The sequence below is a fragment of the Lipotes vexillifer genome, unplaced genomic scaffold (assembly GCF_000442215.2).
Source record: "Lipotes vexillifer unplaced genomic scaffold, Lipotes_vexillifer_v1.1 scaffold1041, whole genome shotgun sequence".
NCBI classification, from domain to species: domain Eukaryota; kingdom Metazoa; phylum Chordata; class Mammalia; order Artiodactyla; family Lipotidae; genus Lipotes; species Lipotes vexillifer.
In genome coordinates this window covers 2,324,781-2,339,411 of record NW_006775616.1, presented here as the reverse complement: position 1 = coordinate 2,339,411, position 14,631 = coordinate 2,324,781, and the positions used below count along the sequence as shown (strand labels likewise).

Here is a 14,631-nt window from a genome sequence, read left to right as displayed (position 1 = left end):
CGCTCTTCCTCTCTCCAAGCCCAATCAGAGTGATAGCAACAGACACCAAAGCATTTCATAAGCTTCACTCAATTTAGAAGAGGGGTTGATAGAGGAATAAAAATGAGTGCCAAGGGAACTGCATCACCCATTGTAAACATCAGGAGAAGCTGATTTAGAAAGTGGTCTCTTCTTACTGCTTGCAGAATGCATTCCTTGTTTCTCGAGTGATATCTTTGGTCTAAAGATTTCTTCACCCCTTTTTCTTGGATTGAACGTTTATGTTTGGCAGAGGACATGGTAGTTTAGTGATTCTAAGAGTTTTTACTTTTTTTCTTTCCAGTATAAAGACTCACCTATAACACTAAGCTCTGCGCTGGAAAAGATAACTCCATGTTTATTTTCTGCCACACATTGATACATGCCAGCATCTGAGAGGTTCACTATTGTTATGTTGAGTGTTCCTTGCTCGATATGAATTCTATCCTGTGAAAGAAAAGAGGAACACAAAACAATGACCTTCTACAACTGAGACCTTAAGGCAATTTTGCTGCATGTTATATCAAAGGGGCTTAATGGGAAGAAAATAGCTATCACATAAGCAATTTACATACCATGATCTATTTATCTGTCAACTAAATTTGTGGCAGGTCAGATGCTAAATGGAACAACCCGTACATCAGTTGGTAAATGGAATTTAAATTGTAGGACTCTCTTGAGCTCTCATTGACTTAACAGTGAAACCATTCAGATTAATATCCCCTCTAAATAGATGAACTTGAAATTTAAAATGCTTTTTTTACTCCAAGGCTTTGTGCTAACTCTGGGTGAGGAGTGGGAAATACAAGTAAGTTTACCGTTTACAGTAGTTAAGACACTCAGATTATAATCAGGCAACACTTTGAAGGTTAATAGGATTGTAATCTTCTTGGATGAAGCAGAGACAAATATTTAATGTCAGCCGAAATTTACTAAGAAAAAGAGTAGGTATTAGTAATTTAATGTTCCCTTACTCAATTGCTATCGGTGGCATGATCTAAGCTTAGGACCATCTGCTGGTAGCCAATCTGAAGAAAGCAAAGTTAGTGTATGGAACAATAGAGCATCCTCATTCATCAGCCTGAGGCTATGTAACTTGAGGGGTCAATTTTTATAAGTACCCAAAAGGACCTCCTCTTCTCCAGAAGACCTGCCATTTAAGAAATTAAAATATATTTTAATACTGGTTTTCTGTTTGCCGCAGGGTTGTGATTTAGTTGGGTGGACACCGTACTGGGCTTTGATCAAATCTAAGCATCCATGTTCTCTCACATTAAATAAAGGGAAGAACATTCCAGTTACCTGGGTACTTACACTCTAGCGATTTGAGTTTGGCTTTTAGAATTGAGAAAATCATGGGACCAAAAAGAGTCCAGCAGTGACAGGCAGAGATGTGGGTGCCAGGGTGTGGGCTAGGCTCATCACACCAGCCCGTTTCTGCGGCTGCACACACCACACTGACATCCTGGCCAGCTCTCAGAGCAGCTGCTCTTCTCTGGGGGCTGACGGGGGAGGAAACCTGAGCACAAAAAACTGGCTCTCAACTTGGGGCCTGAGGAAAATGTCAAATTTCAGCGAACATTTGACTTCAGTAGGAAAATACATAAGGAAAATTAAGCTAGACACAATTGTTCCTCATTCTAAGGTCCCACCTTCACTTATTTTTATGGGCTGCATATTATTTTGGAGACAACCGGTCGTTTTTCTGTTTCCATAGCAACAACACCATATTCAACATTACAGTAAATATTAAGACACAATTATCACCCATTTGCTTACCCAAGTTAACAGTGGTTCACCATTTTTCAGCCACCTGTATGTAGGTTTGGGCCTTCCATTGGCTTTACATTCCCAGAAGACATTTTCTTCAATGGCCACATGAATGTCATTTATTTTTTGAATCCAATTAGGTTGAGCTATAGCAGTTCACAGAGCAAAGACATACATTCAGTGTATGTTCAATCCATGTTTATCATATGCAATCAAGGGACAAAAATAGGCTTACAATAAAATTCCTTTTCCAGAGGTTATGCAAATTATAAAGCTGGGTAGAAGTTCAGGGGTGCTTTTAGAAAACACCCCACCCTATGTCCAACTCTGAATGTCATATTTTTGCAGCCCACGTGGCTGGTTCTTTCATTACTAAAGGCAGAATGAATAACACTACCATGAGTCATATGGTAAAATTAACTGCCCTTCCCCCTAAATATCTATTCTTCCTTTTTTCCTTTTAATAAGAGAAATCTCCCACCACCAGCCTACTACTTTTAGCTGGGCTCATGTTTTTTCTAGCTACACACTGCATTTCCAAGATTCCTTTGCGGCTGGTGGTAACCATGGGCCTAAGTTCATACCAATGATATGTGGTGTGGGTGAAAGTGCTGAGAGCAACTTCCAGGTTACTGACTTAAAGATACTTGTCCTGGACTTTCACTGCTCTTCTCCACTGATTGGAAAAAGTAACAACTGAAACAGCTTTGGGCTCAGAGATGAAGCTATGTAGGATGAAAATGCTGACCTGCCAGCCTCGGACCTTGAATGACCTTGTGGAGGAAAGCAGCACCAGACCCACCTGCCTATTTTTGGTGAGATACATGTGAGAGAAATAAACTTCTTATTTAAGCCACTATATTTCTGGGTGTCTCTCACACACATCATATGGATACTTTTTGTGACTCCTTTCTCCTTCGAGGCTATCATCATTTTCTATTATTGACTTCTTTCATATTGATAGAATGTTATCCACAAGCGTATGGGCCTGGAATTCCAAATCTCTGAATGACTCCTGGTTTTTACCAAAACCTTCTCAGGAAATCAAGTCCTGCCCACAATCTAACACAGGAATTCAAGACAGCACTTAATTCCCACACTGCCCAATGCCCTCTTCCACTCTCCCCACCAAAATTATGCCTAATTTTTCATGCTTCAATTAAGGTCATATTTTCTTTCCTTGTTCTTAAGGGAGATAAAGACAATGTTAACCTATGCTCCCTAAAAAGTCTTCATCAATATCAAGCCTTCCCTAAAGCACAATTCGTGCCATTGGTAACTATAATGGCAAACATATTTAGGCAGAAGACCCTCAGCACAAAGTTCATGCAGGAGAGAAGCACAGCTGTCATTCTGGAATGTTATCTTCTATCATGGCACTTCCATAGGATAATGCCTACCAATGTAAACTTAACAGTCAGAACTGGTATCAGTATTTAATTAGAAGATGCTTCTCAATATTCTTAACTCATCTCTTTGCTCACTTGACCTCAGTATCTTTATTCAGTGAGGCTACTGATCATCCATAATTTAATTCAAAAGGAAATGACCAGCGTTGAAGCCAAGCTATCTTATCTTCCCAGCAAAACACTAACAAGTCACTTAACCAGCAGAGGTCTCTAGGTCCCTGAATAAATGCTGCTTTCTCCTTTTATCCATCTATAAGCAATTTCATGTTTTTCAAAGAGCAAAACACAATTTTACAAATCCTCTACTGATGGGGATGATGCATTGCTGCATATGCGGAGAGGGTGAAAGGGTCAACTTTCAAAAACGTTATAACATCAACAAGTATTAACTTGAACGAAGGGTTATAACCTTTATCCTTGAAAGAACTGCAAGCCTACCATTTTTCTTTATCTTCCTGCTGCTAATGCAAAGGAGCTCAAAAGGTAGACACCTTTTTATTTCTCTGCCTGGAACATCTGATGTGTAATCCTGATAAGGCTAATGGCAGTTGTCTGCCTGATTTCACATTCACCCTGCTGAATATTTACCCCCCACAGAGTTTATGAAAACAAAGCAAAAAAGAAAAGCTACAGAAATCTGTGTGGAATATTAACAACTAAGCCAAACTTTTCAAAGAGAGCGAGGAAGAAAAAAAATGCAAGGGCAAATGTAACTTATGAAGCAGTGTCAAGTTGAGGTTCAAAAAGGAAACATCAAAACGATGTGCAGAGACAGCGATTTCAATGTCATAGATTTCCTGTAACTCTTGGGCTTATTCACTGCTTTCTTTCAAAAAATACAGAAAGCTGGAAGCACTACCTTGCAATCTCAAAAAGGAGATGGGGAAGGGAAGGGAGGGCCTTGAGAGGATTTTGAAAAGACCTTGCAAAGTTCTAACTAATTAAACACTTCTGAGGGCTCATTCTGTCTCTTGCAACAGGGTTATGGAGGTTAAGGTGCTCGACAGGAATGCTCCGTGGTAGTGTTTTGTGCTGGTCAAAGTGAAGTCAACAGCAAATTCAGCCTTTGCGAGACATCGTCAGGTACTTTCCTTTTTTTTTAAGTAAAATTAATTCGTGGAAACCAAATTTGAATGGTTAAAAACCTATTCCTCCCGAAGTAAAATGAATTCATATATGCCAAATTTGAAATGATATAAACATGTTCCTCTTGAAGTCAATATCTGGACATGGGCCCAGGGGGATCACGATTGGAATATCATATTATATAAACGGCAAAGAATGAGATAATGTTTTTTTTTTTAACATGCCAACTGCAGATCTACAGGGCAAAAGCCCACACAGTGAAGGTTGCTCCTGCCACTCACTTAGATTGGATGAATCATCTCTAAGTGGGTGAGTTTTTTGTAATAGAATAGTCCTGTGCCTGATGGAAATTATTCATATCTCTACATAGCTCTTCGGGTCACCCAGTTCAAAGTCCTTGGATGACAAATGGTCCATTTTAGTGCATAACAGAAAATATTGTTTCCTGTAACTTGTTTTTGATAATGTATTTGGGTCCATTGTATTTATCACTTAATATCTAGGTTCGACTACATTTTATAACTCCTTGTCTGAAAAATAGCTCCAAGGAAGGCTTGAACAGGTTGATTCAGCCCTATTATTTCAGAAAGAAGGTTGTGTCTAAATGCCTTTTGGGGCATTATATATATAGATCCCAAATACTAAACAGAATTAATCATATTCACATATTAAAACAGAACCATCTGTTTTGGCCATTCATGTTCTTTCAAGGTTTGAATAGAAGAATCTCTCCTCTAAAACATCTTAAGTCTTGTTCTCAAGATACAAATTCAAATATAAGGTTAAATGGTTGTGTTTTATTTGACCCTGTGACACTGTTAGTCTCTTGGATAAATGAACAAGCTCTTCATTTCAATCTTTAGATCAATAACTGCCAGAAATGACCTAAGTCAATGGGTATTCCAGCCACTGGAATCATGCAAGCATCTTATCCAATAACAATTTATATTGCAGATAGATATAATTGGAACTTAGTGGTTAAACAATTCTCAGACATATCTGGCTCTCTGACTGTCCAAAACCAGAAATTTCTGGTAGAAAGAAATGCCATCATGAGCCTTAGACCTTAGAAAGTTAAAAATTTTAAAGAAAGGATATAATGGGAAAAACAATTTAAATTGCTATTAGGATGACGACCTGTGGGCTTTCAAAATTATTTCTGGTTGCTTATACAGTCTTGGAGAAGATGAATCATGTCCAAGGAATGCAGAGGTTTGTCTAACATTACTTAAGAATTATACTGATAGTGAGCTCTATGAGCCTGAAGATAATTACTTGGCTTCAGTTTACCACATATAAAGCTGCTTTCCAAATCTTTATCTCCAGCTGGAATTCTTATACTGTTGACAAGAATCATTGAGATACTGTTAATATCTTTACCTTGAATCAAACATTCCCAGTATTGGCACTTGAACTATTTATTTTCCAACCTTACTGTAGAGAGTCTTCCAATTTATTGTTATAGTTTCCTCTTAAACCCTCAACTTCTCATTTGCAGAAGTCACGAAAAGGAAGGACGAGCTTCACATGAAAGACTCACACTGTGTTCTGTGCTAGGGTCCAAATTTGATCTTCCCTCACAATCTCCAGTCCTCTGACTTCAGGCTCTCATCCACTCCCCACACAACCAGCAATCAATATCCTAATGAGCAGCGGTCCCCAACCTTTCTGGCATCAGGGACCGGTTTTGTGGAAGACAATCTTTCTATGGACTGGTGGCGGGGGATGGTTTTGGGATGACTCAAGCGAATTACATTTATTGTGCACTTTATTTCTATTATTATTATATTGTAATATATAATGAAATAATTATACAACTCATCATAATGCAGAATCACTGGGAGCCCTGAGCTTGTTTTCCTGCAACTAGATGGTCCTATCTGGGAGTGATGGGAGACAGTGACACCCGAAGTGTGTTGCTTATGTCCAGTCTACTCCATAAGATGCAGCTTAATTGTCACTTGCCGCTCACTGATAGTGTTTCTGCAAGCAATTGATTTATTATGGTCTCGGTGCAGTCAAACCTCTCTGCTAATGATAATCTGTATTTGCAGCCGCTCCCCAGTGCTAGCATCACTGCCTCAGCTCCACCTCAGATCATCAGGCGTTAGGTTCTCATAAGGAGCACGCAACCTAGATCCCTTGTACGCTCAGTTCACAGTAGGGTTCGTGCTTCTCTGAGAATCTAATGCCTATGCTGATCCAGCAGGAGGTGGAGCTCAGGTGGTAACGTGAGCGATGGGGAGTGGCTGTAAACACAGGTGAAGCTTTGCTCACCAGCCTGCTGCTCACCTCCTGCTGTACCTAACAGGCCATGGACTGGTACCGGCCCGTGGCCGGGAGTTGGGGATCCCTGCTAATGAGGGTTTTCAAATTCAGTTCTACGATGCTCAGAGAGTTCTTGGGAGGGACGTCCTTCAACTAGGACAGCCTTGCTTTGTTTTAAATATTGAAAATTTCACGTTTAAAAATGTAACGTGACAATTTAACAATACATACGTGTTGAAAAGTACTATTTTGAGGTATCTAAATCTTGTCCTTTTGTAGAAAGAGCTTTGAATTTGGAACCTGGAGATTGAGTGCATACATTTTCTCATTTGAATCAAGGGGAGGCTGGACTTGATGGTGTCTAAAGTCCCTTCTGACTTAAATGTGCTAAACCTTTAATTACCTCTTGAACCATCTGAATTCTTGGATCTCCTGGGTTCTCTGTTAATTACTGTTTCACTCAGACTTTCCTATTTGTGATCTCTTCATCTCTGTGTAAGCTGCACTGTACTTTTACTCCTGGCAATGGCAGAGGAGGTACCACCAGGCCAACTGTCTCACAGGTAACAATGATAAGCCACAAAGAATATAAAAACCAACAATGTGAAGGCACACTTAAGGGTAACCAAAAGCAGGTACGTTTCTATTAATAGGTACTCATTAATATATAAAACAGATATGATTGTAGGAAGTAATCCATGCATGAGATAACGGATATGATGTGCGAATGTGCTTTGCACACTGTAAATGTTGTACAAATTAAGAGAACATTGCCATCATTTCATATTTTTAGGCTAATATTTAAAGCACTCTGTCATCTGGTTCTACCTAGTTCTCTCACTTTCTGTCCAAGTATGCCCAGTGAACACACAGCTCCTGTCAAATGAGGGTCTTCTTTGTTCTCAAATCCAATAAGCCAGCTCCTGCCTCATATCTTTGTTCAAAACAACTTGTGTTTTTGGAATGTTCTCCTCCCCTTCATCCCTACCCAGTGTTCACTCTGCGGAAACACCTCCTCCACGAAGCCTCCCCTGATCTGTCAACTGCTATCCTCCTGAACACATACAGCTCATAGGGCACGAACAGCAAAACTGTTCTGTGCCATCACGTGTATTGTTTTTGAATGGGTTGGTTTAACTCTTTTACTCCTACCTAATTTCTATAAGAGCATACATTTTCTCTTTTCTTCCTGGATGTGCTGTAGTCATTTCAGAACTTGAGAAATGAATCAATGAATAAAAAAGGATTGGAAATTAGCCATATGTTCATGAAAAAGATCTTAAGGGTGGTTCACTAAGCCCACTGCCACCCAAACAAACCAAGCTATTATCTAGTTTAACACAGACTAATTTCTTTATGTTTATTTTTTAATCCTCAACTCGATCACTGCCTACTGTTTCTCTGAATGTGCTCTTATTGGGTTAAATATATTCCTTTCTCCATCCCCTTTTCGCCTTCTGAGCAGAGTACTACCAATCACAGACACTAAAGTACTTACATAATATCTCAATCAGCATCACTTTATATACGTTATTTCTCGACCTCATAATAACCTGCAAGTTAAGTGTCATTGTCCCCATTTTACAGATGAGGGCCAGAGACATTAAAGTCCAGATTCAGAAAGTGGCTCAGTTAGGACTGGTACACAGGCCTTGCTTGGCTTCAACACCCATGCTCTCCTGACAGGCTCTCAAACTATGCCCCTACTGTCAATGGAGAAGGGAGTATTCTTTTGGACCCATGGTTCTCAAAGTGTAGTCTCAGGACCACTGGGGTTCCCCAAGTCTCTTTCAGAGAGTCCATGAGAGCCTTTCTTTCCACCTACACATCTGTGTGAGATCAGATTTTCTTCGTACACTTCAACCGAAACAACAATCGTGACAGATCAAATACAGAAGCACATACCAGAATCTAGTTTTTTCTGCTAAAACAGACGTTAAAGATATTTGCAAACACTTAAACAACATCCCTCTTTTTTGTTTGGAAAAATACAGTTTTCTTAAAATATGTTAATTATGTTAATATGCACTGATTACACTGTTGTCATTTTAAAATAAAGTACTCAAATTCTTGGGATTAATTTCTAATATGCTATATATTGGTAGAAATAACCAACATAAGCAAAAGTATTTTGGAGTATACAATAATCTTTCAGAGTGAAAAGGGGACCTGAAACCCAAAATTTGAGGACTCCAGCTTTAGAGAAGCATGGAAACTTTCAGATAAATGAATCTATGTATGCAAAACTTGCGACAAGTAAATTTAAACAATATTCCTTGATAGATAAAAATTGTAACAGTTACTTCTGCCTTCTGTGATGACAGAGTAAGGGAATGGAACTGCATTTCACTACATTGTCTTTGATGTGTCTTTTTCTTCCCGGGTCTGAAGCTTCTCATGGGGTAAGGGTCGTGTAACCCTACTCCTGTATTACTTCCCACTGACCATTATTTACAAAATGTTTCAATGTGCACCCCTAGAAAAATTGCACCGACCCACTTAATTGGAACTACCAGCTGAAGTGAAGGAAACAAAAATTGTTGACTGTCTGAAGTGACACTCAAGGAAACTGAGGGTCTCGATATCCGTTCTGTCTGGGACAATTAGGCAGACTACAGCTTTACTGCAAAATTACCTTATCTGCTGTATTCATTTTTTAGTCACTCAATCCTTTAAGCCACTTTGTGGGGCTGAATATTATCTAGTGATCACATATACATAGCACATCTGTGGGGAAATTAGTATGAGATGCTACACAATGCATCTGTATTCTGACCTTAGAGATAATCCAATACCATGTGCAGTGTCATCATGGCTACAGTTTTGCCTTTACAGCCAAAGGACCATGGCCCACAAGGTCTAGACATATAGCCATAGATGTAAGTTGGAGAGGAAAATAAAAAAGAGCTCTTTTGGACTCAATAATCAGGTGATCACCTTGGAAAATAGAAAGTGAATAAGTCAGCTGTTCAACTAGATGTTTTAATTTATGTCTTTGGTTGTGGAAAATAAGCAGAAGTATCTGGATGATTGATGAATTTTTTTCCCTTTACCTATTTTATTAAAATGTCTTATTGGCAGGAAAAGGAACACAGAAAGAGCAGGTCTAGTCATAGCTCTGATTCTTGCTCATTCTATCACCTTGGGTAAGTTATTTTATGTCTCTGGGCCTTTATTTCCTTTTCTTTTTTTTCTTTATTTTAACTTATAAAAATCAAATAGAAGGGCTTCCCTGGTAGCGCAATGGTTAAGAATCCTCCTGCCAATGCAAGGGACATGGGTTCAAGCCCTGGTCCAGGAAGATCTCACATGCCGTGGAGCAGCTAAGCCAGTGCGCCACAACTACTGAGCCTACGCTCTAGAGCCTGCAAGCCACAACTACTTAGCCCTCACCCCACAAGTACTGAAGCCCACGCGCCTAGAGCCTGTGCTCCGCAACAAGAGAAGCCACTGCAATAAGAAGCCCACGCACCGCAACCAAGAGTAGCTCCCGCCCACCACAACTACAGAAAGCCCACGCGCAGCAACGAAGACCCAACACAGCCAAAAATAAAAATAAATTGAAAAAAATCAAAGAGTTGGCCCCAGTAGATCCTTCCAGCTCAAACATTATAGGATTCTAAGAACAACAGCCTGCTCACCGCTCAAGTATTATATTCCCTATTTCCTCATGGTGAAGATGATTTTACTCTCTTAACACCTGTTACATATAGGAGAAACTGAACAAAAGGCATTAAATATCATGTTCCTTTAGTTCATGCTTCATTCTTCTAAATGATGTTACTCTATTGGTCTATTTGTGCAAAAAGGAAGTGACTATACAGACATAATGAGGTGGAAAGATGAATAATTATCAAGTGAATTAAATCCATTTTATACTTGCTTTTCCTTTTTTCAAAGATAATTACTTTAGCACCCTCCTACTTTGTCTATGCAGACTGGGCATAATGCTTGACGTGACAGCAAGCTGCTAGCTTTCATGGGAAGCAGGAACACCTTTGCTTGCATGTAATTTAATCTTAGGATTCACTCTACCACTTGAAAACAGCCTAGCACGAGAGCAATGGTTCTTAAACTGTGGACTCCAGACAAGCTGCATAAGCATGACCAGGGAACTTAACGGAAATACAGATTCTCAGGTCCCACCCTAGTTCTACAGAATCAGAACTTCTGGGGATAGAACGCAGTATTCTGTATTTTAATAAAATTTTCAGATTACTCTAAAGCACACTGAAGTTTGAGAAGCTCTAGCATGAAGGAACAGGCATAGCATTTGGAATCTAGCTCTACATAACCATGTAGCTTCAATCAGTAACATTTTCTCTTTGGGAATCAATTTCCTTATCTATAAAATGGCTAAGTGTAGGAATCACTTGGGAGTGTCTTACTCATTCTAACTCCAAAATATATGTCAAGCCTCCATTTATTTTCCTTCTTTGAGTCCTAGCCACCAACCTCTCTCACCTGGTCGGCTTCTTGACCGGTTGTCCTGCTTTTACTCTTGGTTCCCTATAATCTAATCATCACAAAACAACCAGAGTGGTCTTTTAAAAGCATGAATGTGATTGAGTCATTCCCCTGCTTAAAATCCTCCACTGGTTTCCCGTTATGATCAGAAAAAATCCCAAACTCTGTGACTGGCTTACAAGATACGGCATCATCTGTCACACTCCTATGTTTCCAAACCTTTTGCCCTTTCTCACTATGACTAAGTTACACTAGCTTCCTTGATACATCTCACAATGCAGTGTTAATTGCAATGTTAAGTAGTTTCCTGTCTCAGGGACTTTGTACTTCCTTACCTTCTGCCTGGAATGTACCACTCCTTGAAAGCCTGGCTCTTTTGCATCTTTTAGGTTTCAGCTCCAAAGTCAAATCTCAGACAAGTCTTCCCTGACTACCTTATCTTCTGAAGCTTTTCTTCTGCTCCTAGTTATTTGCTATCATATCATCCTATTCATTTTCTTCACAACTCTTACCACACTATGAAATTTTCTAGTTCATTTATTTGCTTAATAGTAAATTGCCCATCAGTTTCTAGTAAAAGACAAGCTCCTTGAAGGCAGGGATTTGTCTTACAACCCTAAGTGCCCAACATTGCCTGCCATATGGTAGGCAATAAAAATTTCTTTTGAACAAATTAATAATATATTAAAGTCATTTTAGAAAATGTCAACCTTTAAGTAACAAAGATCTGTAGTATTTTAACCCTGAATATATAACAGATCTATTTTTAGGAAGTTTTTTTATGCTGAAAAATATCTGAAAGGGCAGATTAAAATTAGACCACACAGACAAGTATAGGTCATGGCAAAATACATTGGGAAAATGGAGATGGGTAAAAATGTTTTCTGTCTGAACTAGTTTCAGTTCTTCCCATATCCCAACTACGAGTAGCACATGCTAACCTAAAGACACAGCCACAGTGGAAACACACCAACCAGGAACAGGGGCTTCTATCATCCTGACACAGGGAACGTAGGAGCAATGGAACCATGCCCAGCAGAACTTTGGAGGAAGGTGAAAGGGTTTTAGGGCAGGATCAGAAAAATTGCCAATTTGTCAGGCCAGATCAGAAGTGAGCACGCCTGTCCATGGTGGTTGAAGTGAAGAGTTGATGAATGGGATGCAGCAACTTGGAACCAAAAAGGAGAAGCAGGTTTCTAAGCTGAAACCCATGGTTTATAATCCCTGAGCACAGCACATCTTAATGTTGTAAGAAATTTTCTTGTTAACAAAGACAGAACGTTCATGGATAAGTGACTGGGGCTACTTTCTCCCCTTTTGTGAAATATATGGTGACTTTAATGATAATAACTCATTTAACTTGGAGATCTAGGCAGCTGGATATCAGAAACACAGCATTGGACAAACCCACTAGATACCAGAAAAAATATATAAAAAGAAAGAAGAAAAATGACAGCCAAGCACTTTTGTATAATTAAGCTCTCCTGTGACAATGAAAACAATTAGATAATTTCTGTGTCAACTAGCTGATACGCTAGTTGAGGATAAACAAAAGAATAAACATAGATGTAAAAGCCCAGCACCATGAAAGTCAACTTATTAGACAAGCTTCTAACACCTAGGGTGGTTGACAACTGAGGGAAAAGCTGAGTTATCTTCAGAAAGTAGGCAAATTTCATTCTGCTTTTTTCTCCATGCATGGATGCAGACAACTTCCTTTAAAAGGGAAACACTGTTAGGACCTGATTTTCATCTCCAGGCAGGATCCCTGAAAAAACCTTTCACTACACAAGGCTGGAGGCCAGTGACAAGGTTGATTCTCCAGAACAGTAACACTGGACTCTTCTATTTCTCGTGCAGGAAACCTTTGACCTACTAGAAAGCACTATGTCAACTCCTGGTAACAGACTATTTCACACCTTTTTAACATAGTGAAACAGATAATTCACTTCAAAGAAAATCATGAAAGTGAAAAATGACTTCAATCAATTATTCGAGCAACACAAGTAACACTTAGGAACCACCGCCACTGGATGGAAATATCTACCCAACTAATTTAAAAAAAAAATTGGTCATTTACCTGAATATTTTCAGGTTGTTCCAACCTGATACAGGAGAAATAATTATTACACTGGAGAGAAAAACACTTAAAAAAGACAGCGAGTGCATCTCACTGAACAAATCTGTAACCTTCAGTCATATTTTTCCAGCCAATGAACTGTGATGTCTTTTCCTTTTCAACCAATCGAATAAGGTATCAACCATGACAGTTTATGAAAGAGCAAAGATCAAGCATCACGTCTGTCATCTGGCATGAGTAGAGTTGGTCCTTTATTGTTGAAGGAAGATGGGTGATTTAAAAAGAGTGCATATTTATTCAAACAACTGGTGCCGAGCTCATCACGTGAAGCACTTGGCAAAATCATGTGTGTTCTTCCACCAACTGGCCAATGTCAGAAGTATGAGTCCAAAATGCTGAGGGTCAGATGGGGGAGGTTGCTGAAGGCTAGCTGAAATTCAAAATCTCCGCCCAGTTTCTAATCATGCTTCTAAAAAACCTTACATGATTACTGAACAAAATTCTTTCCCCATATCTTAAAACCAAAACGCTCTGGAAGAAGAATTGATGAGATAAATACACTTTCGTGGTATTAGTTACTGCAAGAAATAGGAAGGTTTAAAGGCTTTGCTACAACTTGCCCCTGCCTAAAGAACTGCCCTCATCCTTTTAATATACACTGTTGTTTATTTAAGCCATTCTTGAATACTTATCAATCTATAATATTTATTTTCAATACCCCAGACAGATGGGATTCAGGCATGTTCCAATTTAGGAGAACTCAATTTGCTTTCAAAATGCCTATCCAATGAAATCCCTTTCTGGATTTCAAATCAATACCCTAACAGGGTTTCCAAGATAGGCTCAATTGATGACCACTTGCTAGAGGTTTTACATTTATATTATGCTTGGATCAATGCTGATGATTTGATTGGAATAGGAGCAGCTGCGCAGAAAAAGTCTTTGGGGTGAGAGAGATTTGTCATGCTCCACTCTGGTAAGAACTAAATTTGGACAATGTGCATTTTGAAATGTTCAGAGTACCATATTAAATCACTACCAAATAGGAGCAATTACAAAGGATTAACATGAACTCCAAATCAAAATTCGAATGAAGAAAAGCAGAGAGCTTTAAAAAAAAAAAAAAAAAAAACAGGAGCAAGAACAACAAAACGTTTCCTGTGTCAGTTTTACAGCTTGATGGCAGGAGACAAAATAGGTCCTTTGCAAGTGTGTTCACACTAATTCCTATCCCCCAAACGTATCAGCCTATATCTTCCATCCCTGCCCCCCATCCTCACTCTCCCCACCCAGAATCACCCAGGGCATGCTAATTAAGCAGCAAACCAAGGGTTTTACACCATCCTATTTCGAACAATCCTTCTGAAAAAACCTGAATGCAAACCCCCCAGCTTATAATGTTAATACCAGGAAGGTCAACAAATGATAAACTGGAATCACAGTCTTACCAAAGAAAGTCAGCTGTCCCCTTGCTATGTTTTTCCCTCTTGAATTTTCAGCCACACATTCGTACCAACCAGCATCCTCCTGCTG

General features: G+C 39.2%; 1 protein-coding gene across 1 annotated transcript in view; it reads right to left on the bottom strand.

Moving 5' to 3' along the window:
- CNTN4 (contactin 4) overlaps positions 1–14,631 on the bottom strand; it is a 331,989-nt gene that overhangs the window by 154,012 nt on the left and 163,346 nt on the right. The window contains exons 7-9 of the mRNA XM_007450035.1: positions 14,547–14,631; positions 1,798–1,934; positions 336–465 (exon numbers count right to left, since the gene is read on the bottom strand). Coding sequence (XP_007450097.1) covers positions 336–465; positions 1,798–1,934; positions 14,547–14,631 — 352 coding nt within the window. The remainder of the gene's footprint in view (positions 1–335; positions 466–1,797; positions 1,935–14,546) is intronic.